We start from the raw sequence: 23786 nt of genomic DNA, 5'->3' as shown, positions 1-23786 counted from the left end.
GTGTGATTGATGCTGCAGAAATTGTGCATGTTGTGCGTTTCATTTTAACAAATACCGGATAAACCTTTTTATCATGCGACTTGTGTTAAGTGGACGAGAACACGCTTATTTATCTAAGCTGCGTGTTCGTTTTCTGTGTAACATGATGATTGGGAGTTTATTGGTGCACAACAGTGATTATAGCCTGTCATTTGACATGTAGCCTACATTTTAAGATATACTCTTACACACACTACATTGTTCCGCTTGCAGTTATACTAGAATAAAACCCCTCAGCCTGTAAAGAATCATTCATGTTTCTCAAGGTCAGACAGGCACCTGAAATTGCCCAGCACCAGTCTAAGACGTTAATGTCTGCAGGACAGAACATGAAAAAAAAAAAGGCCCAGGCTCCAATCCTGGAATTAGAGATTGTCCTTCAGGGTGCAAAGAGACAGCCCTGCTGTCATTTCAACTAAAAGTATATGGTGAATAAATAACGTATGAATAGTTTGCTATTTACATTAAATGTGCACCAATTAGTCAGTATATTAACCCCAACGACTCAACCTTCACCCACGGGGGTTGTTTTGGGCTGCTCTGTGTACATACTGCAAGAAAATAATTAATATTAGCATTTAGGAGAAATACATTTTTCACTAAGCACAGTCAAAGGTGATAATACCTTTACAGTTTTCATCCAACATGTCCAGCAGACTGGAGACTGTTGGTCGTCCACCACCGGTATCCTGCACACAAGTATTCAATTCCATCTAGTGCTGGCGTCTAAATTCACCTCCTAAATTTCAAGCTGTGGACAGACCTCTAAATAATGACCCAGTGTACAAATGTGATAGTCTCTCCTTCTTGGAAGAGAGACAAACAAATTCATAAAGCTCCATAAGGCAAATTCTAGATTTGTGATTCTGGTCTGAAGGGACATCGTTATTTATGCTGTATTTTTCATATTAGAGCCAAACAGTGTCATCCTACTTACACGAATGAATGGAAATGCACTCAATTATTTCAAGAGATTATAAAACTGTCACTATATAATTTCATGCATCTGCTATATTATAACACATCCAGTGTTTTCCCCTCAGCCATGTTGTGATTAAAATATAAATTTCCAGCGGCGGCGGACACATTCGCATCACATCGGCTGGAATGGCCACACAGATTTGTTGTGATGATATCAGTCAACACTGTGTCAATATTTATCCCCCACGGCCTCAGGATTAGCAACGCGCGCTATGATTCCTCTACGCATGACTGAGCATGGCACTAGATTAACCGTTTCAAGGTTGATCGGATCTGACCCTGTGTGTGTGTGTGTGTGTGTGTGTGTATGTATGTGTGTGTGTGTGTGGGGGGGCTGCTGCCCACATGCTGGTCTCCTCTCCCAGCGTGACCCCGCTTGACCTTCACCCGCGGCGAACTGCACTTCCACAAAGACAATCCATTTATTTTAACGCAAGGGAGTTCAGGGCATTCGTCCTAAAACACATGAGGATTTTGCATTTGCTCTTGCAATGAATTCGACCTAGAAATAAAAATATTTTAATTTCCAGCCTCAGTTTTAAGATTGTGTCCCTGCATAGAGCAAAAACATCATCATACAAAATATGTCAAACATGCTTTAATTTAATCCTCCTGGAGTGTCTCAGCTCTACATTTTCATATACAGCGATGTCTGAAACACGCTGTGTTTTTCTCTACATTCGATTATTCTGGCACAAAGCTAATACATGACACTGTAGACAGAGAAAATAACAAAATGTAAAAATAGTAAAATACATAAAATAGTAGCACGTAAATTAGCTGGTGGTTTAAGCGACCATAGAAACGTGTGTGTGTGACCACTGACAGGATCCTACTGGTGCTTCGATAATTAGATCCTTCATATCCACGATTAAAGGTTCGAGTCAAATCAAATAAAGCCGTTCGCCGGCGTCTCCTGAAGCTGATTCCACTACAGTCATCTACCAAAACGGCTGCAGTGCAAATTTGATCATCTCAACAAAACATGAAGATGATTCATACGCAGCACCTTTTCCTCTGACTTTCGCCTACAGGTCGAGGTCCCTCCTGCGCTTTGTTTGGTCAGGCATCGGGGTCCGCGCGCCGGCCCATCAGGCGTCGGCTGTGGGGAGAGCTCCCTGCCTCTTCCTCCAACTGCAGGACACAAAGAGACGGGCGTGGAGAAAGTCAACATTCTGTGCAGTAGTTTAGTTTAATTTACATTGACACCTGACAGACGTGACAGAAGCACGTTTGGTGTGTTATCTTAGAGAACCAGAGCGATGCTAGGCTAGATGCTGCTAGGATGCGCCGGCTGGGACGGTGTTTACCTCTGACTCCGCTCATACACACCTGCTCTTTGATGTAGCTGCTGCCACAGGGAGCCAGGCCTCTGAGCGCCAGCCCCACGACGAAGCACCAGACAGACAGCCCGGCCTCCGCCGCCGACAGCACGGCGCAGGGGATCCACAGCGCCAGGGTGGTGTCCTGCCCCACAGGAAGCATCGGCGTCAGGAAAGAAGAGAAGAGGACGAGGAGGCGACGAAAGCGCTGGGACTCACGTAGATGCGCGTCGTGTCGAACGGACACTGGGCGCCGACGGGCGAGCGCGCGTTGACGGGCGCCTGCGTGTCGTTGCAGCCCAGCATCAGCCCCTGCCCGCCGTGAGCGACCGTGATGCTGATGGCGAGGAGGAGGCCGGCGCAGCACGCGGCCGACAGCAGGGCGTTGAGGAACGAGGCGATCAGAAGCCCGATTTGCTGAGGACGGAGAGGACGCGGTGAACAAGCGACGCACCGGAGATCCATCGCTACCTGAAAGTAATGAAGTCCTTACCAGCTTCACCACATGAAGGTTCCTTGACATCACAATGGCAATGATCCCAGTGGCAATGCTCTGTGAGATCGGAATAACAGGATAATTATTGTTCAGTCGCAACGGCGGCGCAACATCCGCAGTTTTCAGTTTGGTTCCAGACAGAAATTGACTGATTTTTTTTTTAACAGTAAACGAGGGCAATAGTTATAGTTAAGGGCAATAATTACAACACAGTCAGTGACATCATCAACAACCGTGAGCAGGCTTGACGATAATTCAGGCTACCGACAGACAAACACAGACCAAACCACAAATCTCTCATTAGCGGTGAGATTCACACAGGCAGGTGGGAATCGGCATGAAAGCGCAAAGATGAGCTTCCAGCTCTTACGGCCCGATCGGACCCAACTTAACCCGAGTGTGTGGGAGGAAAGAACCGGCAGAGCCAAAATACACAGGCTCATCCATGAAGCGCGGAACCAGGCTACATTACACACATAATGCAGTTTTTGCAGGTGATATGAACCAAAAACAATCTGTTTTTACCTTTAAACAATGCATTTGGGTCACTTTAGGTCAAATTAATACCAATTAAAACGAGATAAATTCTCTACTGATGAATGCATTGGTTGAACTGTTACAATTCTGGGCAGTGATTGTTGCCGGTTTGCTCCCTGTGTTTATATTAGTTGTATGAATCTAATGTGTTATTTGGAGTAAACTTCAAAGAGTGACATTAAACCCATCTCGTCATTAACAACTGCCAGTTTGTCACGGCTCAGATAATGAAGCCCGCCCTGGAGCGACTGCTGACTGCTGAGCTTCCTTTAAAGAGACAAGTTCAGTCTTGATTGAGGAGAGAAATACACAACACTATCACAGTCAACGGGGGAAATCACCCCCGATACTTGACACACAGGCTGCTCTGACACAGAACAAAGAGGTTGGCTGATGAGGAGTTGATTTCATGAACACAGCGACTCACCAGCAGGCCGGAGGTGACGGAGATGATGTTGGCCACGGTGTACTCCGTGGTGATGTTGTGGCTGGGCTTGGAGATGTGGCGCAGGACGCTGCCGTGGACAATAGCTCCAAGGATGAAGTTGATATGTCCGATCAGGATGAGCATTAAACCCTTCTGCATCAGCCTTCTGGGGCCTTTGTCCTTATCTGGACAACGAATATCATAAGCAAAGCTCGAAATTTAGACGGTTTCGATAAAGATGCGACAGAAGTCAAGGAATATTATTAGCGTTTCTACTTTTCACTGTCAGTGTCATGGAGCCACACACACACTGCAGTTGGCTGAAATCAGATGATGTATTGACCTGATGATGAGGATAAGCTATTCTCTGTGTTTGAGCACTCTGCCTGATAAAGTCTGAGGTCTGGTTGTCTCACACTACTTGCATGTAATAGATTACAAAACGCAGGCATTATTGCATCTAGGACAACGCCGCATACGAGGGGACGGACGGACTTCGTCCTCAGAAAGACGAGGAACTGGCGCAGATGAGTCATTAAAACCTCATAATGGCCTCGTCTGACATCTATTTTCCTCAGATGATGAAGTGGATCAATCTGTGTTACGGACACATGTGCAGTCTTAAAGAATGAATCCGCCCCTTTAGTCAACAGGCCCGCGGCCAGTTCCACCCCGCGGCTCGAACGCAAATCCAACCGCACAAACCGAACGCGCCGCGCTTCTCCGCCGCAACGACGACGCGACTCACTCACCGAACGTGCACATGCCTCCAGCAGCTCGAGCGGATTCCAGCCGGTGAACTTTACAGCCGAACTTTTCGAGCTCAAAAGACAAAAGCGCCCACTCCAGACCACACACACACACACACGTCCCACTGACCACTTCCTGTATGACGTCACGCCACTCACCTGTGCACTACCTGCGGCGCTCCGGGGCGCAACACTTGGAAGGTTTATTATAGGCGTCAGTGTTGTATTAAGAAAACACAAGCGAGCGATGCACTTCACTCTTTTATTTGAAACAGTCACACTGATACACGTCTCACAAAAGACAAACTGCCAGACATTATTATTATTATGTCATATATAAAAGGCCATATGAAATATAGCAAGCCTAAAGCTCACGTCCTGGGCTTACAGCTCAAAACTGTGCATCTCATTTTATTTGATAGTTAGTTTGAGGATCATTGTAAATTTGAATGGTAATGATAGTAAAAAGAGAAATGACAGAAAGGCAAAGTCAGTATAAACCTGCTCCGGTGATCACATTGGTTTGCTGGAGTCTCTGTGCGAGGCACAGTGGATTTACATTCTGCTGGTGGACATGCAAACACATCTTTGGATAGTAAATCTTAGCAACTTACAAACAAACACAAACAGAGAAAAGGTAAACAATGCATCAACTGTCACAGACATTAAAATTAAAGGAAGAAAAAAGCTCCACCTGATTACACAGATATACTTCAGGAATGCAGGACAGGGGATCACTGGATAAATAAACTGATGTGGTCTGTGATGTGTAACTCCAGCCAGCAACAGAGTAACAAGGTCTAAAATCTCACACTGGTCAGTCAACCTGCCTGTTACAAGACAATTTGGGATATATTAAATCAATGATCTGAGGTAAACAACGTGTTTGTTAGGTTTCAGATATTGAAATGTGTCAGCTTTTAGGCACAGTGGTACCAACCATGTCTCACAGACTGCTAAGCCAAAGTGTCTTTGGCAACTCCCTGATATCAATGCAAGTCTAACAAAACCTGTACTGAGTCAATTAAGGTTCTATTCAAGTGTATGACTAAAAGGGATAATGTCAACGCACCAAAGCCCAGAAAGACAACAAACAAAAGGCAACAGAGACAGGAAAGATCCAGTATTTGCTCAGATGCTGTCTGCAGACAAATGCGGGGAACAGAATGTGAATAAGTAAAGAACAACAAAGGTCATTTCATATTCGCAGCATAAAGAACAACAGTAAACCTTCACAGATGTCTGAGAAAAAGCTTAATTCCTCTCTGGAGAATATGGCAGCTAGTCTAGGAGTGAACACAGCCATCAGCACATCATAGAAAAAATAATGAAATAGTAAAATAAGGGATCTTTAAAGGTGTGTGTGGTGGTCCACAAAAAAGCAAAGCTATAAAAACAAACACAAATGCAAATTCAGTAACACTAAGTTCACAGTTTTATCAAGGTAAACAAATATCCATCTACCCACCCAAAGTGTAATATGCAGGTTTAGAGAAATACTAATCACGGGTGTTTACTATAAAACCAGCTGAGCAGTACGTTTGCCATTGGTTGAACACATCACATCAGTCAAACAGCTGGGCAAAACAAAGAACAATGGGAAATCAGGATGTAGAAAGAAACACTTGGCTTATTCAGTTAACTTTCTTTTGGCAACTAAAGGACTCCTCCTTCTCCAGAGAAGCTGTAGTTTGCTGGTGGTCAACCCAGCAAAGAGGCCACCACTGAAACTTATGAGAGGAGAGTTAAGATGGTGTGTAACGCCTTCCATAATGTAAACATCTCACCTAAAAATATACTTGTGTGCTGTGTAAAGCTACAAATAGTCCAGTCAAGTGCCCGATTCAGCAAATATGAGGTTCACCTTTTAACTAAATGTAACAGACAACTCGAACGAAGCCGACGTACTCCGATCAGCATGGAAAGAGACCCAGGTGGTTCCTGGAGGATACCTGCCCAAACGTTCAGGCTGTTGTGCGCTGATGCTTCACTTATACATGTAATTAACTATAATGTGTAACCAGGCTGAGGATGCGGCTCCGCGGCCAGAGGAATGGTGTCTAGTTAAGACCCTGGCTGATGGTTTCTTCAAGCAGACAGGCAATTTTGTTTTGGTCCACCTGTGAAGACAGCACAGACATATTTAATAAACCTAATAACAGTATAATGTTATAAATCAGATACACAATCAAGCTGTTAAGAGCTGTTCTTGGAATCCATTACGTGGATGGGGCCCATATACTACTGCCCACAGAGAGGTGAAGGGTGCATGTGTCTGTGTTGGAGGATGTGTAGCAGCACCAACGTCCACCTGAACCTTCAACAGCTATGCACACCAACCAGTGTCTCTCTCTCTCACCCACCTCACTGATCAAGCCCAGCTGCACCAGCTCTCCAGCCAACTCTTGAACATTTTCATCTGAAACGCAGCAGCACAGTCAGCAACAACTATTCAGTTCATGCACTAGTAACGTCCTAATACACACACCCACACTCTAGATGCTACTTTAAGTGACATCCAAGAGTCCAGAATGTAACTCATTAGGCAGGAAAATGAAAAACAGACATGTCCCAACCGGCATTAGGCTGTGAGTTGTTAAAACATGTTTGAATTTTAAATATTGCTCTTTAGCCTAGCTGTTACTAACTTAATGATTTCATATTGCATCATTTAAAAAAAAAATACTGAACCCTGTATTTTAATGCTCCCTTTAACAGTGGGTTTTTATGTTTAATGAAGTGAGAGCCTGCGGCCTTATACCTATACAGATATCATAAAACAGAAGAAATGTGCAAGGACCGAATGATTCAGAACATTTCATATAAACAGTGAATGTCCTACTTTCTCCCACAAGCTGAGGTTCACATACAGTACACGACCATCCTCCAGCCCCCAACCTGATTTTGCAGTAAATGCATAGTGTCTAATAGAAGCATGTTCTACTGTTATAGGTCCTGCCCCAAATTAGGACATTCTTTGGGCCTTTTGGAGGGGAGTTGTCAGGGTCGGCTGATTTTTAATAAGCTAGCTGTCAATTTACAACTGAGGCAGGAATGTGGCTGGGACAAGGCAAACACGAGGAGAGGGAGCATCCAACTACTCTGACTTTAAGAAAAACAACACTGGTATAACATGAGAGGACATATTTAAGAGCAGGAGGAGGTTTTCTTTATAGTTGGAATGTGTCTTGTCTATCACACTGCAGATGTGAAAGTAACAAGAGAGGGTTTGACTTTGGACTTTGGGTTTTCGATAAGTAATGCTCAGTAAACAACACCCCCGATATCAGCATGAAGAATTGTTTACATAGACGTCAGGGCGTGTCTATGCGACCAACCACTATGTGTGGGTGTGCACAGATGTCAAGTTTCAGTATGTGAGCCTGTGGAATTAGGGTTTGAGAGGCCATGAGACGACACATGACGAGAAGATGAGCTGAAGGAGGAAAGTGCCAGTATATCATATGAGCTATGGTGCGTATGAGTGACAGGAGATGAAAGCCTGGGGAGAGATGGTCCGATCATGACAGGACAGGAGGTGACAACTGTCAGCTGCAGCCTTTCCCAGCCGTGGCATTCACTGCACGTCTGCAGCTTTATACATGCCAGGCATACCTGTATGTATGCAGGCACGTCGGGTCACACTGCCTGCATTATTCTGCCTGGTGCAACAGTTGTGTGCACATTATTTCCCCATGTGGCCTCGCCTGTGACGAAGCAGTGAAACAAAGGCTCCACAGATTCATTTTTAAATAAGGAAATTTGGGATTTGCTGGGGACAAGGGGAGTTTGTTTTTATGACACATGAGCGACAGTCAGTCTCTGCCTAAAATAGTCCTGCTGTATATTGTGACACCAACAGTGTTTCAGGCACTTGGGAATCTCACTCTCACTTTCATCCACATGTGGAGGTTCTATACATTAAAACTCTTACTCCTTATATTTCTACTGAATGTGAATGTGGAAGCACTGTCACTACAGAGCAGACCGAGTTAGAACAATCAGCTTGTGAAACAGAATTAAAGGAAGAAAGTATGTCTTACCAAGTAACATGTCACAGCTTAGATGTCTATTCAGTTTATCCTCCAACTTTAACAGCAACGTCAACTACAAGGAGAGAAATAACAAATGATATGAATATTATACCGCTGGTCATCGACTAGAAAGAAAATCCTGTAATTCACTACATATGACAACTTACATGATACCTTGTTGCCTCCTCAACAGATTCAACGTTGCACTGCATATGAATGACCTGAAGAAGGTGTATGAAAACCCAAATATGAATGGTGCTCAACTACTGTTGTGCAACTTCATCAATCCTCTTTGATTTATCCCAAAAATGAGAGGAAAGATGAGGACGATTCCCTTAAACCATAGAACCCGATGTACATACCCTACGTGTCTCAAGCTCTGCAGGTTCAGGGGTGGGAGATTTGACCAAGGGTATGACAACAGGACATTGAATGGTCTCTTGTTGACGCTGCCGAGGACAGGGGATCCCAAAGGCAGTCATTGGGTAAATGCCATTCCTGCTCATGGGAAGAAGAGAGAAAAAGAAGATAAAACAAAAGCTATCAGCAATGATCAGTGATACAGGCACATTTTGTCTTAAAATAATGTGTCTATGTCTATCTAGACACACAGAAAATCTTAGCAAGAACATTCACAGAAGAGTGCGAGGATAGTGACATAGTACATCACCGCCCCCCTGTGGCTGGATAGTGTCACTAATGGCAACATTAAAGGGGTGATGGACAAAATGCCAAAGATTTAACGGCATCTAGTGGTCAAATAACAATAGGCTTCATGTCGTCCACGACCACATAAATAAGTAACATGCACATGCTATGTTATACTTCCCCACAATGGTGACCTTCATGACTTCAAACATCTCACCTGACATCTTCCAGAAATTTATCAAGCTCCAAAGCAGGAAACTGTGAAAGCCTAAAAAAATGGCCACATTGAATATGCTGTTTTATGGTGTTTAGCACAGTAATTAAGAAAACATGAATCTGTTTGTTAAACTGCATCATGGTGCCGTTTTTTGGCTCTTACTTGAGCTGTGCTTCTTTTGTCGCAGCAATGACCAGATTAGGGTCCAGATTCTTCGTAATCTCCTCCAGAGCATTCTCAGGAAACAAGTCTGGACAATCAAAACCATTGCTGGCTAATTAATTAACACTGAGTAAGAAATTAAAAGTTTGACACATAACATATATACAAACGATAGAGCAACTGTGAGTTTATTTCATGTGTAGCAACAGGCAGTGACTGGGTTATGAACCATTCAGCTCCTCAAAGAGGCTGACAAATGCTTTGAAGGAGTACAACCCACTGCATTTCTGCCTTATCTGATCTATCCAAAGAATCTACAACATGCAGTTAGATGCAGGGAAGCTGTATTTGAGCTGCGGCTCCAGGTGGCGATACTGAATATCTGCGTGGTAAAGACTCACGTTGGTGGCTGACGATACAATGTGCAGCCAGCAGCTTTAACTGTGGTACTTCGAACAGAGCCTGGTTAAATAGCAGCTCCCGGGCCGTTGGTCTTGTACTGGGATCACTATCGAGGCACTTCTGGATTAACTCCTACAACAACAAACATTTGGGTAAAACCTTTTAAAAAAAAAAAAAAGGAAGGAAAGAACGTTCCTTGACTCCATCAGCTGTGTCATACCCTTTGTAGTGGGTCCTCCAGTGACTGTATAGCGTTGTTAATGGCCTCCTGAGAAACGTAGGAGGACTCTCCATTGCCCGGGATCTCCAACAGCGCCATCTGCAACACGTCAACAACTGTGTTAACATTCTGCTTCAGAAAAGCACTCCATCCATCTGTAATGTATTCTAGGCCCCATCTCACCTCTAAGGCACACATGCCAAAAGAGTAGATGTCCACAGCTGTTGTGACATCATCAACAGCTACAATGACAAAAGAGTCAATTTAAAATATACCAGCTGATTTTCTATGGAAAGTAAAAAAGCAGGTGTCACATAGCTAACAATAGCTAAGTGGACATTTTCTACAACTACAACACTGGTTACACGAAGGGCTACGTAATAGAAATAATCTGGGGATATGATGCACATAGTTGATGTCAGACTGATGTCGATGTCCGTACCTCCATATTCTGGGGCGAAGAAATGTAAGTTTTTCTGTTGCTCATGACAAGTCTTCACATGATTGCTGATGGTGTCTGGAGCAACTGCAGATGAGGAAGAAGCAAAAAAAAGGAGAATTATCAACATTGCCTCTGCATTGTGTAAAGTACTGTTTTTTAAAAGCTGGCATTTGCTCACAGCTTTAACATCTCTCACATACAAATGAAAAAAAAAAAACACAAACTGTCATTATAATTTTTGTCAGGTATTGCTGAAAGCGAGTGTGTTACTCTTACTCTGCCACAGGCGCTTTATTGCCAAATGTGAAACCTGACCACACAACTCTAGAGTCTATAAATCTATAATTTATCAACATTTGACTCTAGCGACTCTCCAGCTCCACCACACAACACGTGCTGAAAACACTGCAATTCTATACCTGATCCGATCTTGATGAGCCCGTTATGCTGAATGAAGATGGTGTCACAGGTCAGGTTGCCATGGATGATGGGTGGTCCACACGAGTGGAGATAACTACATAAATGTAAAAAAGTAACAATTACAAAGGCAGAAAGTAGAAGTAGGGTCCAGGTAATTTACCCTGTCTGTTCAATGAGACATTTACACAAACCAACCTGAGAGCAGACAGGATCTGTGTACACCATCTCTTCCAAGCCTGTCAGACCACACAACTTATCAGAACACTCAACTATGGCTCTACTCAAACAATGTCCCTTTACTGGAAAGTGGCACAGAATTTAATACCGCTTCCCTTCCAAATCCAAATTAATTCCTCTACCCATCTAAAACTCAGAGGTTATAAATATTTAAATTACACTGAGCAGTAAAAGGAAACATTTCACATGTACATTCAATAAGTTATTACTTTTTCATTCATGGTCTTGTGATTCTTCTTTGTCTTTTTCAGAAACTGCTTCAAACTTCCTGAGGACATATATTCAGTGATGAAAATCACCTGAGGGAGAAGACAATTAAGAAGACATTATGAAATGACGTGGCGCTTTCATCTTTATGATTTGCAGCTGAAAGCAACGTTTAATAATGTCGTGCCCAGACTCACCCTGGCCCGGTTCTCCTTTGTGTCAGCCCAGTACTTGTGAAATTTGACAATATTTGGATGTTCCAAATGGATCAATTTATCAAATACTGCGTTTATTTTTTCCTAACCACAAAGAAAACACATTAGTTGGAGATATGCATGTACAGACTTTTAGCATGAATTCTGGCTGAACTTTGGCTTAAAACCAGTCTAATGTTTGCATGAACATGCCTTTTGCCTTTTGCTAAAGGTCCTATGCATCTTTTCATAAACGAGGTTCCCAGTTAAACTGAAAGAATCTTATCCTGTGACTGAATTACAGTTATTATTGTTAGGTCTTACAATATTTTTCCATTAGCTTATAGCATGTAAGGGTATATATGCTCCTGTCACTTATACACTGTATATGAGACGTACACTTCATGTAAATTACTTAACACACTGGTTTTGCCACATTGCAAACGATGAGTCTGTCTTTTCCTCTAATGTGACAACCCTGCACTTCTGTGTGCTACAGTAACAACAAAGGTTGGATATGAAGTACCTGCCACACATAGGTTAGACCTCAAAAATATATTTCTGCTTTCCCCATTCACACATATGGACATAACAATATGATAATCATTACGTAAGCTCAGTCACAAACTTTATCTTTCATTCCTATTCCTTGACACTGGGCCTCACCTCCAACAGTTTGACATTCTTCCTCTTCGAAATCATGACTTCATTCCAGACTACTTCCACCCCTTCCTCTGTGTCCATAGCCAAGTACGCGGCATCAATGCCAGGCACACTACACTGATTAACCTATATATAATGTGAACGGAAAAAAATATTACAAGATATCATGTTTTTATTTTGTAATTATAGAACAAATTAGCAAAAAAATAAAAAATGGAAAACATGAGAGTTAAACATGAAACATAAATACAAAAGTTCACCAGATGAAATGGGATCAATGAATGTGATAGTTAATAGCTTCCATCGTTTTCACTTGGTACCATTACCTCCTCTCTGCGTTTCTGCCAGCGTCCACATGGACTCTCCTCCAGAATCTCAGACTCATCTTCACTCTCATCCTCGTCCTCTGTTGCTGTGATAGCGGGGGCTTGCACAGAGGTCACAGGTGAAGCCACGGCCCCTTGCACCGGTTGAGCGTTACTGGACATGTGTACAGCTGTGGCCTCCAACGCTGGAGCCTCTTTCACCTCCGCTTCCAACATCATGGCACAGCTTGTCAGTTGTGTTTCGTCCCCTGGGCTGCGGTTCCTGAGCTGCAAAAAGTTACATGACGTCCCGTTCTTGAAATACTACTCGCAGATAATCGTACACATATTTTCTTGTCTAGCTTGGCCCACACTAAAGTATAACTAAGGAACTAGGAAGAGGAGTATGAACAAATTAAACATGTTTAGTGGCTAACTTGGGTTGGGTTACAGGAGCTGCTGTTACCTGTGGTAATACTGAGAGACGAACTATGGTAACGTTACTGTTACTAAAAGTAGCAAATGAAATATCAGCCAACGTAGGTTAGTTTAGCTAATGTTAGTGTTAGCTTAGAGAAGTTTAAATACCGACTACTTGCTAACTTTTCCCCTGCTAACAAGCTAATGAAAGGTAAATAAACAAACAGCTAACAAAAGTTAAGTTGGTACAGAAATATAAAAGTTTTTCCTACCACCACGTGGATAACCTTGAGTTACATACTGGTGAATGTGCAGAAGCAAAAGAAACACTTTCACATAAAAACTCTAGTTCGCCATAAAAAATGTTGGGTTTCACGTCCCTTTCTCTTAGTACAAGTGGGAGGGGCAAGGCTGCAATTGTGAAGCTCTTGTTTGCGCACAGAAAACGCAGACTGTACGGTATCAAACTCAGCAAAACATTAGATTTGAACAGGAAATGATTAAATAAATATATGGGTAAAACTAACTACGCACCAGTAACGCGATTTGTTATACAAACAAATTAAAACTTGGATTTTTATCCATTATTTTTTAAATGAGTTTATTTCGCATTTCATAAACTGTGAGTTGGGTTTACTATATAAATGGAATATAGTTATTTGTCCTTTTAAAACATATCTTAGTCCAAAGCTTTGTCGTATAAAATCAAACGCAGTCATGTGGTCATTAGGCTCCAGCGAAAATCAAGAGCGAAAATCAAGAGCGTTCCTCTCCGTAATGCGAGTTTGGTAGAAAAAAATGGCCATATGGTCATAAAAGGTGAGTTCATATATTAGAAAAGTCAATTCAATAGACCAGAACCCCCCAACTCAAATCTCTAATACATTTTGTGTTGTGTAGCGGTGGTATATGAACTAAATTAATTATTAATTAATTATTAAAACAAGTTTGACTGTGGTACCGAAAACGGAAGTTGTCGGGGGGGGAACGCTCTCGGCGCGCTTGTGGGCGGAATGTTCAGCTGTTTTCTTGTAGCTAAAATTGTGCGCAAGATGTTAATCATGGTTTCCATGCGGGCCAGTGATGCAAACAAGACCCACAGAAAATAAAGGAATGATTGTGTGACGACCGCTTGGATAAAAGACCCGTCCCTCCCTTCCTCTCCACGCCCACTATGCGGGCGCCTAACGGTACCGACGCCGTCCTCTCGGCTCGTAAATAAGAGGTGTTTTTCATGGAAGGTGGGACGACGGGAGCCCTAGCGAGCTAGCCTAGCCACCGTGACAGGCAGCTAACGGTTCTGACGGAACTGCGACCTCTCCGTGTAGCAACCCGCTGGTTCGCCGATCATGGCTGCGAACGGGAACAGCCCGACGCCTGGGATGGGGGAGATCATCCAACTGAACGTCGGCGGGACGCGGTAAGGCTCACTAACGGGACGCCTGGACATCCATGATGATGTAGATGTGTTACGGTCATGTTATTCTCGCTGACCCTTTTCTGACACACTGGGGTTCTGTGTAGGACACGGTGTACAACACGACATCGGTGCATAATAATGAATATTCAATTCAAACACAAGGCATTCTTTCATCCCAGCAGATGAGCCACTATTAGTATTAGCCTCCCTCATTATTCTTCCTTTTGTACTGTAATAAATGTGCTATTGTGTCATTTTGCTGTAGTTTCAGCACATCCAGACAGACCCTCATGTGGATCCCAGACTCCTTCTTCTCAAGGTACCGCTTTGTGGATTTTGAGTCTCAGATGCTGCAGCTCGGAACAATGTGTACAAGTGTCAATGGCACATCCTCAGGATTTACAACATACATTTTACTTTTAAATATGGAGGGTAAAACAGTAGACCCACCAAATAATGCACATCAGTATAACTGTAATCTGTAATAATGTAATCATATAGCAGCATGCTCTATAGTGTGAGGACCTTTTGGCTGTGTAAGGCTAAGGTGGAGCTGAATGTGCATTACAACATACAGACGAAGAGTCGGACAGGCAGGCTGACAGGTGTCCTGGGTTGTGACTGCACCATAGCACACTCTGAGTCCATGCCGGGGCAATTGTACCGGTACGTTTTAATTAACACTGTCTCAGGGGAAGTCTACCTGCTGGGTCAGGCTGTTTTAACTCTTCTGTTAAAAAATCGTAGTGTGTATTCACTTTATGCACTACACTTTCATGGAAACACTTGCACTGAATGCACAGCCTTCAGCATGTCTATGATGGTCGGTTTTGAGTTCAAGTTATTTGTATCTACACAGAAAGATGAGGTGTGCGTTTACTACCGGCGCTGGTAAGATGAAATGGAGAAGTGCTTGTGTTAATTGAACCTTTGCGTGCGTGTGTGTGTGTTGTAGTTTGCTGAGTGGAAGGATATCAACACTTCGGGATGAAACTGGAGCTGTGAGTACAGCTTTTGTTGCTACTTCGCAAAACGCCTGAAAGCAGACGGGACATGATGACATTTGTTCTGGTTCGATGCAAATTATTGAAGAGACGCTACATTTCATATTTGAAGAAGTCGACGTGAGGCTTCATTAGACAATTTCTGTCTTCCATCTTTAATGTGGAATAGTGAAATTTCATCCACCCACTGTATTAATTAAGGGGATTTAACATGTGATGTTCTGCCATCTGTAATTTTAGGACACTAGTAAATCAATAATAGAATAAAACTAAGATCCCACAACAGGGGAAGGTTTGAATGCTTAGTGACGTTAATGTGTTTATAGTCATGGTTATCGATGTCCGGCCTCATGCACACTATGTTCCTCCACTTACAGATATTTATTGACAGAGACCCGACAGCTTTTGCGCCTATTTTGAATTTCCTCCGGACCAAAGAATTGGACCTTCGGTAAGAAGTGAAACCGCATACAGAAAATGTCCCTCGACCTTTCTTTTGTTTAGTTCCAACCGAGCTTATGTTGTACTTCATCTCTCTGTAGGGGTGTCAACATCAGCATCCTGCGGCACGAAGCAGAGTTTTATGGGATAACTCCTTTAGGTATGTTTGTGTGGAGCCTTGGGAAGAAATGGAAGAAGCAGGTGTAGCAGTTACAGACAAGTAAAATGCCGTTGTTGACTTAAGAAGCTGTAAAGTTGTAAAGTCAAACGTATTTTGGCTTCAAACACCAATGTCAAAACCTCACTGCTCTTAGTTCCAGGTACTTAAATGTTGTTTTACTTCCTGTTTCAGACTTTGTCACTTCCCACTATTGTCTGTGTTTGAATAGAATAAATACCATTTTAATACTTTGATCACCTTTGACACATACAGTATAAAGTAATTCAATGCATTGGCAAAAACCCAAACATTATCCAAAAAATAAGATCCAGAAAAACTGTTTAAGTGCAAAAAATCAGTATGTAAAAGCTAATTTAAATCACCAGTAACTATAATTAGCGGCAGTTTGCTGCAGTTTTTATTTGTGTGTACTTCCATTTGCAGTGCGGCGCCTGCTGCTGTGTGAGGAACTGGACCGCTCATCCTGTGGTAGCGTTCTGTTCCACGGTTACCTGCCACCGCCAGGTAAAGACATGAAACAAGTTGCAACGAACCGAAAATGACTCAAGGTTCTGAATGCGCTCAGATTATTCAGATCCACCACTAACATTACCTGAATATCAGTCACATGATGGTTGTCGCAGATTAAATAAGCAGAACCTTTTAACATCAGTGGGTCTTTTCATGACAGCCCTCCCTGCCCGTAAAACCAGCTCTGCCTCGGCCGCTGGTTCCTCCTCAGACGAACGACCGGGTCCAAGTGGAGCAGACGGCTTCGCCCGAGTCGGTCCCCCGCCCCACCCTTCGTTCCCCGGCTCTCCTGGAACAGACGACAATCACAGACTGGGTGAGTAGCCTGCAGTCGTACGGAGAGGGTCAGAAATTAGGTGCCAAGTAATGGCGGTAAGGGATCGGATCCAAGCAGCCAGCATAATGGAAATAACAGCAATAAACTGCCGTTATGAGCAGGAATCAGTTCCTGCATAAATGAACAAATGGCAAATGTGGCACTGATTCTCATTTTTGAGCAGCTTTATTCATTATAACGATGGGCCTAGATTCTGCGTAATGTGTGACATTCGCCCACTGCGTGCGCTCCCTCCGACTGCGCCTGGCTCCATCTGCATGCCTACACGTTTGCATGGGAGTTTGTTTAGTCCTGTGCTGTTTCTGCATCTGTGAGTGTGCATCAGCGCGGCAGCTAATGTGACCCGACGACCCGCGAACGCGCTGACTGAGCGAGCCTCCATTCGCTCGCTGACGACACACATCACATAAGATCATTTCAATCACTGATTCAGAGAGTGGGAAATAGTGAATAATAGCGAGGACATGAGTTTATTCATCTTTGAACAAAGACCTTTGTTATTTGTGTGTTTGTAGGTCCTGTGGTTGATCCCAGGAAAGTGCTGATTATAGCAGGACACCACAACTGGATTGTAGCAGCGTATGCACACTTTGTCATCTGCTACAGGTAACACCGCCACCACGTGGATTGTGTTGGGTTCAATGACCCCACAATGAACTTCTCATGTTAGTATTTCTAAATGCTCGTGTGATATCATCACAGGATAAAAGAATCCTCCGGATGGCAGCAGGTGTTTTCCTCCCCCTACCTCGACTGGACCATCGAACGCATCGCACTCAACGCCAAGGTAGTGGGCGGCCCGCACGGAGACAAGGACAAGATGGTGGCCGCTGCCTCCGAGAGCAGCATCATCCTCTGGAGCATCCAAGATGGAGGCAGTGGCAATGAGATAGGTCAGTTTATAGCACAGAGACAACAGATTAGACATTAAAAAATTTACAAACAACGTTAAGAACAAATGTGAATGATGGCACCAATGCCAAACACCACCTGGACTTGTGGAAATGAAAGCAAATTCATTTCCATCACCCAGGTGTATTCAGCCTCGGAGTACCTGTCGACGATCTCTTCTTCATCGGGAACCAGCTGGTGGCTACGAGCCACACGGGGAAGGTGGGCGTGTGGAACGCCGTCACGCAGCACTGGCAGGTAGGCGGGTCTTACACACACACACACACACTGCGTCATAGTCAGTGCCACTGGTGAGAGAGTGAGACTGTGAGCTCTGATGCGCTAGGTTCAAGACGTGGTTCCCATCACCAGCTGTGACACAGCAGGATCCTTCCTCCTCCTGGGCTGCAACAACGGCTCCATCTACTACATTGGTACGCACTGAGTAATACCTGAAGTAGTCATACCTTTGTTCAGCTGTCACCGGGGGAGTGGACATGAAATCATGCACATCTGACTGGCCTCTCATTTCAGACATGCAGAAGTTTCCACTGAGGATGAAGGACAACGATCTTCTGGTGACAGAGCTTTATCATGACCCGTCGAACGATGCCATCACTGCACTGTCTGTCTACCTCACGCCGAAAACCAGTAAGCAACATTTTCACCGATTTAGAAAAATAAGGAGAAAGATTTTTGTATCCGTTCCCATGTGTTTGAGCACAGTTTCTCCCGACGTGACCCGTCTGCGTGTTTGTCGCCTGCTGTCTTTCAGGTGTGAGTGGCAACTGGATAGAGATAGCCTATGGCACGAGCAGCGGCGCAGTCAGAGTCATCGTTCAGCACCCCGAGACCGTCGGGTCGGGCCCGCAGCTGTTCCAGACATTCACGGTACACAGGAGCCCGGTGACGAAGATCATGCTGTCGGAGAAACATCTGGTGTCAGGTGAGGAGGATGCGACGATGAGACTGCTGTCGCCGCTGGCGCTCGTGTCCGCGACTGAACTCGTGTCATCGTTTCACGATTTAGTGTGTGCGGACAACAACCATGTTCGAACGTGGACAGTGACCCGGTTCAGAGGGATGATCTCCACCCAGCCTGGCTCCACCCCTCTGGCGTCTTTCAAAATACTGTCTCTGGAGGAGACCGAGAGCCACGGGAGCTATTGCTCTGGGAATGATATAGGTGAGAAATGACTCCTGACATCATGACGATGCTTGTATGAAGAGCGTCCTCCACACCGGTACATTAGTAAATACTTGCAAAGTCTCAGTAGGTGAAACTATGACTTGGTATTTTCCTGACGGAATGTGTTTGATGCTCAGGCCCATTTGGAGAGAGAGACGACCAGCAGGTTTTCATCCACAAGGTCATTCCCATCACCAACAAACTTTTTGTGAGACTCTCATCAACTGGAAAACGGTAAAGTGCCCATCATCAACTTCCTGACTTTAACACTTTTAAACTTTGGGGGTTTTAAGCTGCTGATTCTGCTATTTTAGCTCCTTTTGTGTTGATGTACATGTTGTGTAACACCTCTTGTCTCAGGATCTGTGAAGTGCAGTCGGTGGACGGGACCACCATCTCTTGCTTCATGGTACGGGAGTGTGAGGGCTCCAGCCGGATGGGCTCGCGACCTCGGCGCTACCTGTTCACCGGCCACGGCAACGGCAGCATCCAAATGTGGGACCTGACGACCGCGATGGACACCGCTAACAAAGGAGAGGAGAGGAGGAAAGAGGGTGAGAGAGCAGCAGGTACTAGTGTAACAGCCCCATCTTACATATAGAGCAGTTATTTCCAAGAATAATTTCATCAAGTTAAAAATGATACGTGTGTGTACTTTCTGAGTCCGATCTTGTTCTTCACAGATGTCGGTGGACCAACGGAGGAGGAGCTGCTGCAGCTGTTGGACCAGTGCGACCTGAGCACCTCCCGCTGTGCTACACCAAACATTAGCCCGGCCCCCTCTGTGCTGCAGCACACACGCCTGCGAGAGTCCTGCTCCAGGTTGGAAAGGAGAGCGAGCAAACAGACACACGCCGCGCTTTACCTTCCTCCGCCTGTCTCACAACACAAATGATGAGGAACGGTTTGCCCCTTGTTCCCCTCAGTCTGCAGCTACAGGCCCAGGAGCCCATTCCTGAGAGCCAGGCCACTTACGGAGCCGTGCGACCCTACAGAGAGAGCCCCCTGCTGGCCCGTGCTCGCCGGACAGAGTCCTTCCACAGCTACGGGTGCGTAGACGGGATTAGCAGCTGCAGCACATGAATGTTCAGGGTTGTTTGCTTTCAATCATCAAATACATAAAACCGAAACTAAAAGAGACCCGGATTTGCTACCGAATGAACCAATCATTTTCGCTTGAGTTTGGAAGCTTGAAGCACTCATACGTTTTCTTTCCACAGAGACTTCCAGAACTTCAGTCTGACTCGAGGTGTTCTGGAAAGCACAAGCCACAGCTCCACCCAGGGCCCCGGGCCGACCCCTGACGCCCGCCGCTCGCTCTGTGACTTCGGGCCTGAGGACAGCGAGCGACGGGCCTCGGCTCTGGAGCTCTGGGCCTGCCGAGCCGGCGCCGGAGGGGGGGCGGCCGCTGGGGCGAAGGCAGAATGCGGTCATCAAGAAGCTCCACGACCGCCCCCAGACAGCCCGATCCCTGGGGGGGACGTCAGGCGAAAGGTGCACCCGGCAGATGAGGGAGAGGGTCCGGGCTCTGGGGGCGACGGTGTGAAGGCAGAAGGTGGTGGGAGGAAGAGGGGAGTGCTGGAAGGCGGCTTCCTGGGGAGGAAGAGGGCGCCGCCGGTTCCTCACCTCACCTCCGTTCCCTCAGGGTCTGACGGCGGCGGCAGCGACTCGTCTTCGAACGCCTCTCCCTCCCCGACAAAACTGGCCTCGTCCACGTCGCCGCGACACAGGAAGCTGGCGCCCGAGCCGTCCAATCAGGACAGCAGCCTGTGAGCCTGCACTTTCTCTGCCCCCATCAAATCCCAGACAGCCACCTACAGCTCTGTTGGGAACATTAGTCGTAGCGGGAGCCTCGCCTACGTCTTATTTCAGCAAGTCAGCGGATCTCAAATGTCAGTCATGCTTCTGACACTATAATATCACTACCAAGACATTGCGTCTTTTCATTAAGGATTTTAACTTTTATCAGTCTGTGAAATCATCTGGAGCGACTGCTGTTCCACCCGATTCACCACTCGGCTTTAGTTTATTCAGATTGAAGTGAGTCTGATGATAACCTGCTCAGAACCTCTTCTCTTCCTGCTTTGATGTTGTTCACCCTTGATGTTGTCTTGGAATCCTCCAGTCCAGCTTGTGTTTGGGTGAAGCACCAACGAGCACAGGCTGAACCTTCTGACGTTGTTAAAGCTCATCCAGGTTTTACAAACGGGCAGCAGAGGAGAAAAATACTACAACATGGCTTTACCAGACTCTGAGGAATGCATTATTGTACAGGTGGTGCCCATTGCAATAAGATTCAACCACCTATAGCGGAGGAGCTAAACTGTTTTTATTTAACCTACATATTAACTGACTGATCTCTACAGCACCAGTTTCATGACAACTGATCCCAAACGATCAGATTTCAAACCTCTGATCAGCGGGTTTGTCTTTTTCTCTCCGCAACATCCGAGCCAGAGTCTTGGCAGCTACTAAATGTTTGCATCTTACTGCAGCCGGGGCAACAACGCTTATTAGCGTTTCCATGTAGCAATGACAGTAAAAGTCACTAGTCAGCAAGTAGGAAGCAGTAGAAGGTGTCTAGGGTTAGTGTTGGACAGCTCAGTGAGCCCTATGCAACGACAGAGCTACTGTGTGAAGCACAGCTAAAGGCTCCACACCCGGTGAACATGGACCCGGCTCCCGCGCCGCTCGGCAGCTGAACGTTCAGGGTTTCGGTTCTAGTTCCGCTCACAGTGAAGGTGGCACAGGTGAGGCAGGAAATGGAGACTTCTGTGTGCACATGCAGTCAATAGACACTCATCGCGGTAGGAAGAAGCACAGGTGAAACAAGCAGACGCCACTTCCTTAAACTACGTGTTCCTCCTAAAGTCACGTCGGTGCCTGCACAAACTCACTAATTCCTAGTTATATTCTTATTTTTACACTATCACAATATAACCACACTTACCTTAAGACAAGGACCTACACTACATCACTTTAGACCCTACAGGTTGTTGTTTTGGACTCTTTTAGTGCCTTATTTGAGTTTTATCAGCCTGCATGTGCATTGTTCAAGTGTTCTGACCAAAGGCTTGAGGAGACTGAGCTCAGTGCGGAGCCGCATCAGAACAGGCCAGATTAGATCTGACCACTGTTTGGCAGAATCATTTCCATTCATAAATAGCCACATAATCAATATCTGGTGTAAACTGTATATATCAGTTCAGCATGAATAACTGGAAAATCCATCTTTTTTCCCCGGCATGTTCATCCGCTTGTTTACGTAACGATGCTCTAAGGAAAAACATGGAAACGGCCTGAAAGAACTGGACTAAGAAAAACGACAACTGCTTGTGTGAGCAGAATGATTTTGAGCTTTGAATTTGTTGTTCTTGTTATTGATGGTACGCTGTTGGACCGGCTCTGTGGTTCCACCTTTACACCCGTCAGTCGTGCAGAGCGTAAACAAATCCTCCCATGGATGTATCAGTGCGCGTTGATGCCTACACTCTAGTTCAGTACATACTTGATAATCATATATTGTCTCTGTTACCATGATATTGGACCTAACTGCATTTGCACTTGCACTATTAAGACTAATATTAAAGTAACTTGCTGGTGTTTGGTATAAACATATGTGTATTACAGCACATAGGCGTTGTTGCTCAGTCCCTTTCTGGCTGCGTTTACATTATATTACAGCTCGAGAGCCAAAGGACACGTCGGCCCAGTGCACCGTTGTTTTACATTGTGTTTGTTACAAATGCTGCGTTATGTTGTAATATTATTTACAGTTGCCTAAAGTACTGATCCAGTCCAGTGTATAATGTTAAACGTCATCTGGTCACAGATGAAGTGTTTACCTTTATTTTTAAATAAATTATGCATGTTTGAATGTGCGTTATCTAACAATGTGCAATTATTTAGACTCTAAGATGCGAATGACTTCGATAACGTTGTGTCTTCAACAAACCAATTTCACAGCGAATGCATTTCTGCACGGCCACATGGTTTAGCATTTTTGGTGTGTGTGTGTGTGTGTGTGTGTGTGTGTGTGTGTGTGTGTGTGTGTGTGTGTGTGTGTGTGTGTGTGTGTGTGTGTCCAGCACTTTCATTTCACTAACCTTCCTGCTCAGACAGTCTCCTCTCTGAGACGCCGTCTGTCGTCATCGTGATTTATGACTTTAATAAAATCCTGTGTGTGTAGCTCAGGGCCATACTGTCCCTTACAATCACTCCAGCAGCTCTCTCGTTCACAGCCTCTCCCTCCCTCCGTGGCCGACAATAGCTGCGAACGTGGCTGTGAATGCCGTAGAAGTGCCCTTGTCAGGCCGGCGTCCTTGAGCGAGGGCACGCTTGTTACTGCCACTTTGTTAATTTCTCTTTTGCCGTGATGTTCCCTTAAGGGACGCAGGAGCAAAATGAAATTACAGCTGTGCAGCGTTTGATGGAGATACTGTACTGTGTGTGGTCACTAAGCCGATGCTGCCCCTTCGTTTTACAAACTCGGCTGAAAATAAATCCTACAGTCACACGGTTTTCATCTTCAGCTGGTTGAACAGTCAAGATCTGTGGAGGGAATTCATTCAGAGCAGATCAAAGTGAGAAGAATAGCGTGAAACACAAGATGTGACAAAAGATGTATATGAACATTCTCTATTAAAACTTCTCTAAAAAAACATGAAATAGAAAAAATGGAGAGTGAGTAT

General features: G+C 44.9%; 3 protein-coding genes across 4 annotated transcripts; 1 reads left to right on the top strand and 2 right to left on the bottom strand.

Annotated features, from left to right (window-relative positions):
• Window positions 1–1603: 1603 nt before the first annotated feature.
• On the bottom strand, window positions 1604–4715 carry LOC114852766 (keratinocyte-associated protein 3). Its single transcript, XM_029145395.3, has 6 exons — window positions 4555–4715; window positions 3803–3987; window positions 2836–2895; window positions 2562–2759; window positions 2353–2487; window positions 1604–2154 (listed from the first exon to the last, which is right to left on the bottom strand). Exons 1-6 carry the CDS (start codon window positions 4565–4567, stop codon window positions 2083–2085), a joined length of 663 nt encoding a protein of 220 aa, XP_029001228.1. The 5' UTR covers window positions 4568–4715; the 3' UTR covers window positions 1604–2082.
• An 84-nt stretch (window positions 4716–4799) lies between these two features.
• LOC114852488 (nuclear receptor-binding protein-like) lies at window positions 4800–13553 on the bottom strand. Its single transcript, XM_029144916.3, has 18 exons — window positions 13395–13553; window positions 12724–12990; window positions 12401–12523; window positions 11738–11839; window positions 11543–11632; window positions 11292–11332; window positions 11096–11190; window positions 10677–10760; window positions 10418–10476; window positions 10235–10333; window positions 10014–10146; window positions 9613–9700; window positions 9451–9501; window positions 8948–9083; window positions 8753–8806; window positions 8595–8658; window positions 6915–6970; window positions 4800–6671 (listed from the first exon to the last, which is right to left on the bottom strand). The coding sequence occupies exons 2-18, from the start codon at window positions 12940–12942 to the stop codon at window positions 6612–6614; spliced, it is 1554 nt and encodes a 517-aa protein (XP_029000749.1). The 5' UTR covers window positions 12943–12990; window positions 13395–13553; the 3' UTR covers window positions 4800–6611.
• Window positions 13554–14142: 589 nt separating this feature from the next.
• Window positions 14143–22976, top strand: kctd3 (potassium channel tetramerization domain containing 3). Of its 2 annotated transcripts, none has more exons than XM_029145287.3 (19): window positions 14143–14542; window positions 14808–14861; window positions 15498–15543; window positions 15924–15997; window positions 16089–16147; window positions 16592–16672; window positions 16839–16994; window positions 17531–17621; window positions 17718–17908; window positions 18049–18164; window positions 18253–18340; window positions 18441–18557; window positions 18682–18852; window positions 18937–19092; window positions 19233–19329; window positions 19456–19649; window positions 19779–19917; window positions 20022–20144; window positions 20316–22976. In XM_029145287.3, the coding sequence occupies exons 1-19, from the start codon at window positions 14472–14474 to the stop codon at window positions 20866–20868; spliced, it is 2577 nt and encodes an 858-aa protein (XP_029001120.1). In that variant the 5' UTR covers window positions 14143–14471; the 3' UTR covers window positions 20869–22976. The 2 variants fall into 2 exon arrangements, with proteins under 2 accessions (XP_029001120.1, XP_029001119.1); XM_029145286.3 differs by having other exon boundaries at window positions 19456–19664.
• Window positions 22977–23786: the final 810 nt, after the last annotated feature.

Source organism: Betta splendens, chromosome 3 (assembly GCF_900634795.4).
Source record: "Betta splendens chromosome 3, fBetSpl5.4, whole genome shotgun sequence".
Classification (NCBI taxonomy): domain Eukaryota; kingdom Metazoa; phylum Chordata; class Actinopteri; order Anabantiformes; family Osphronemidae; genus Betta; species Betta splendens.
The sequence above is the reverse complement of the archived record's forward strand: the minus strand, read 5'-3'. Positions and strand labels throughout refer to the sequence as shown.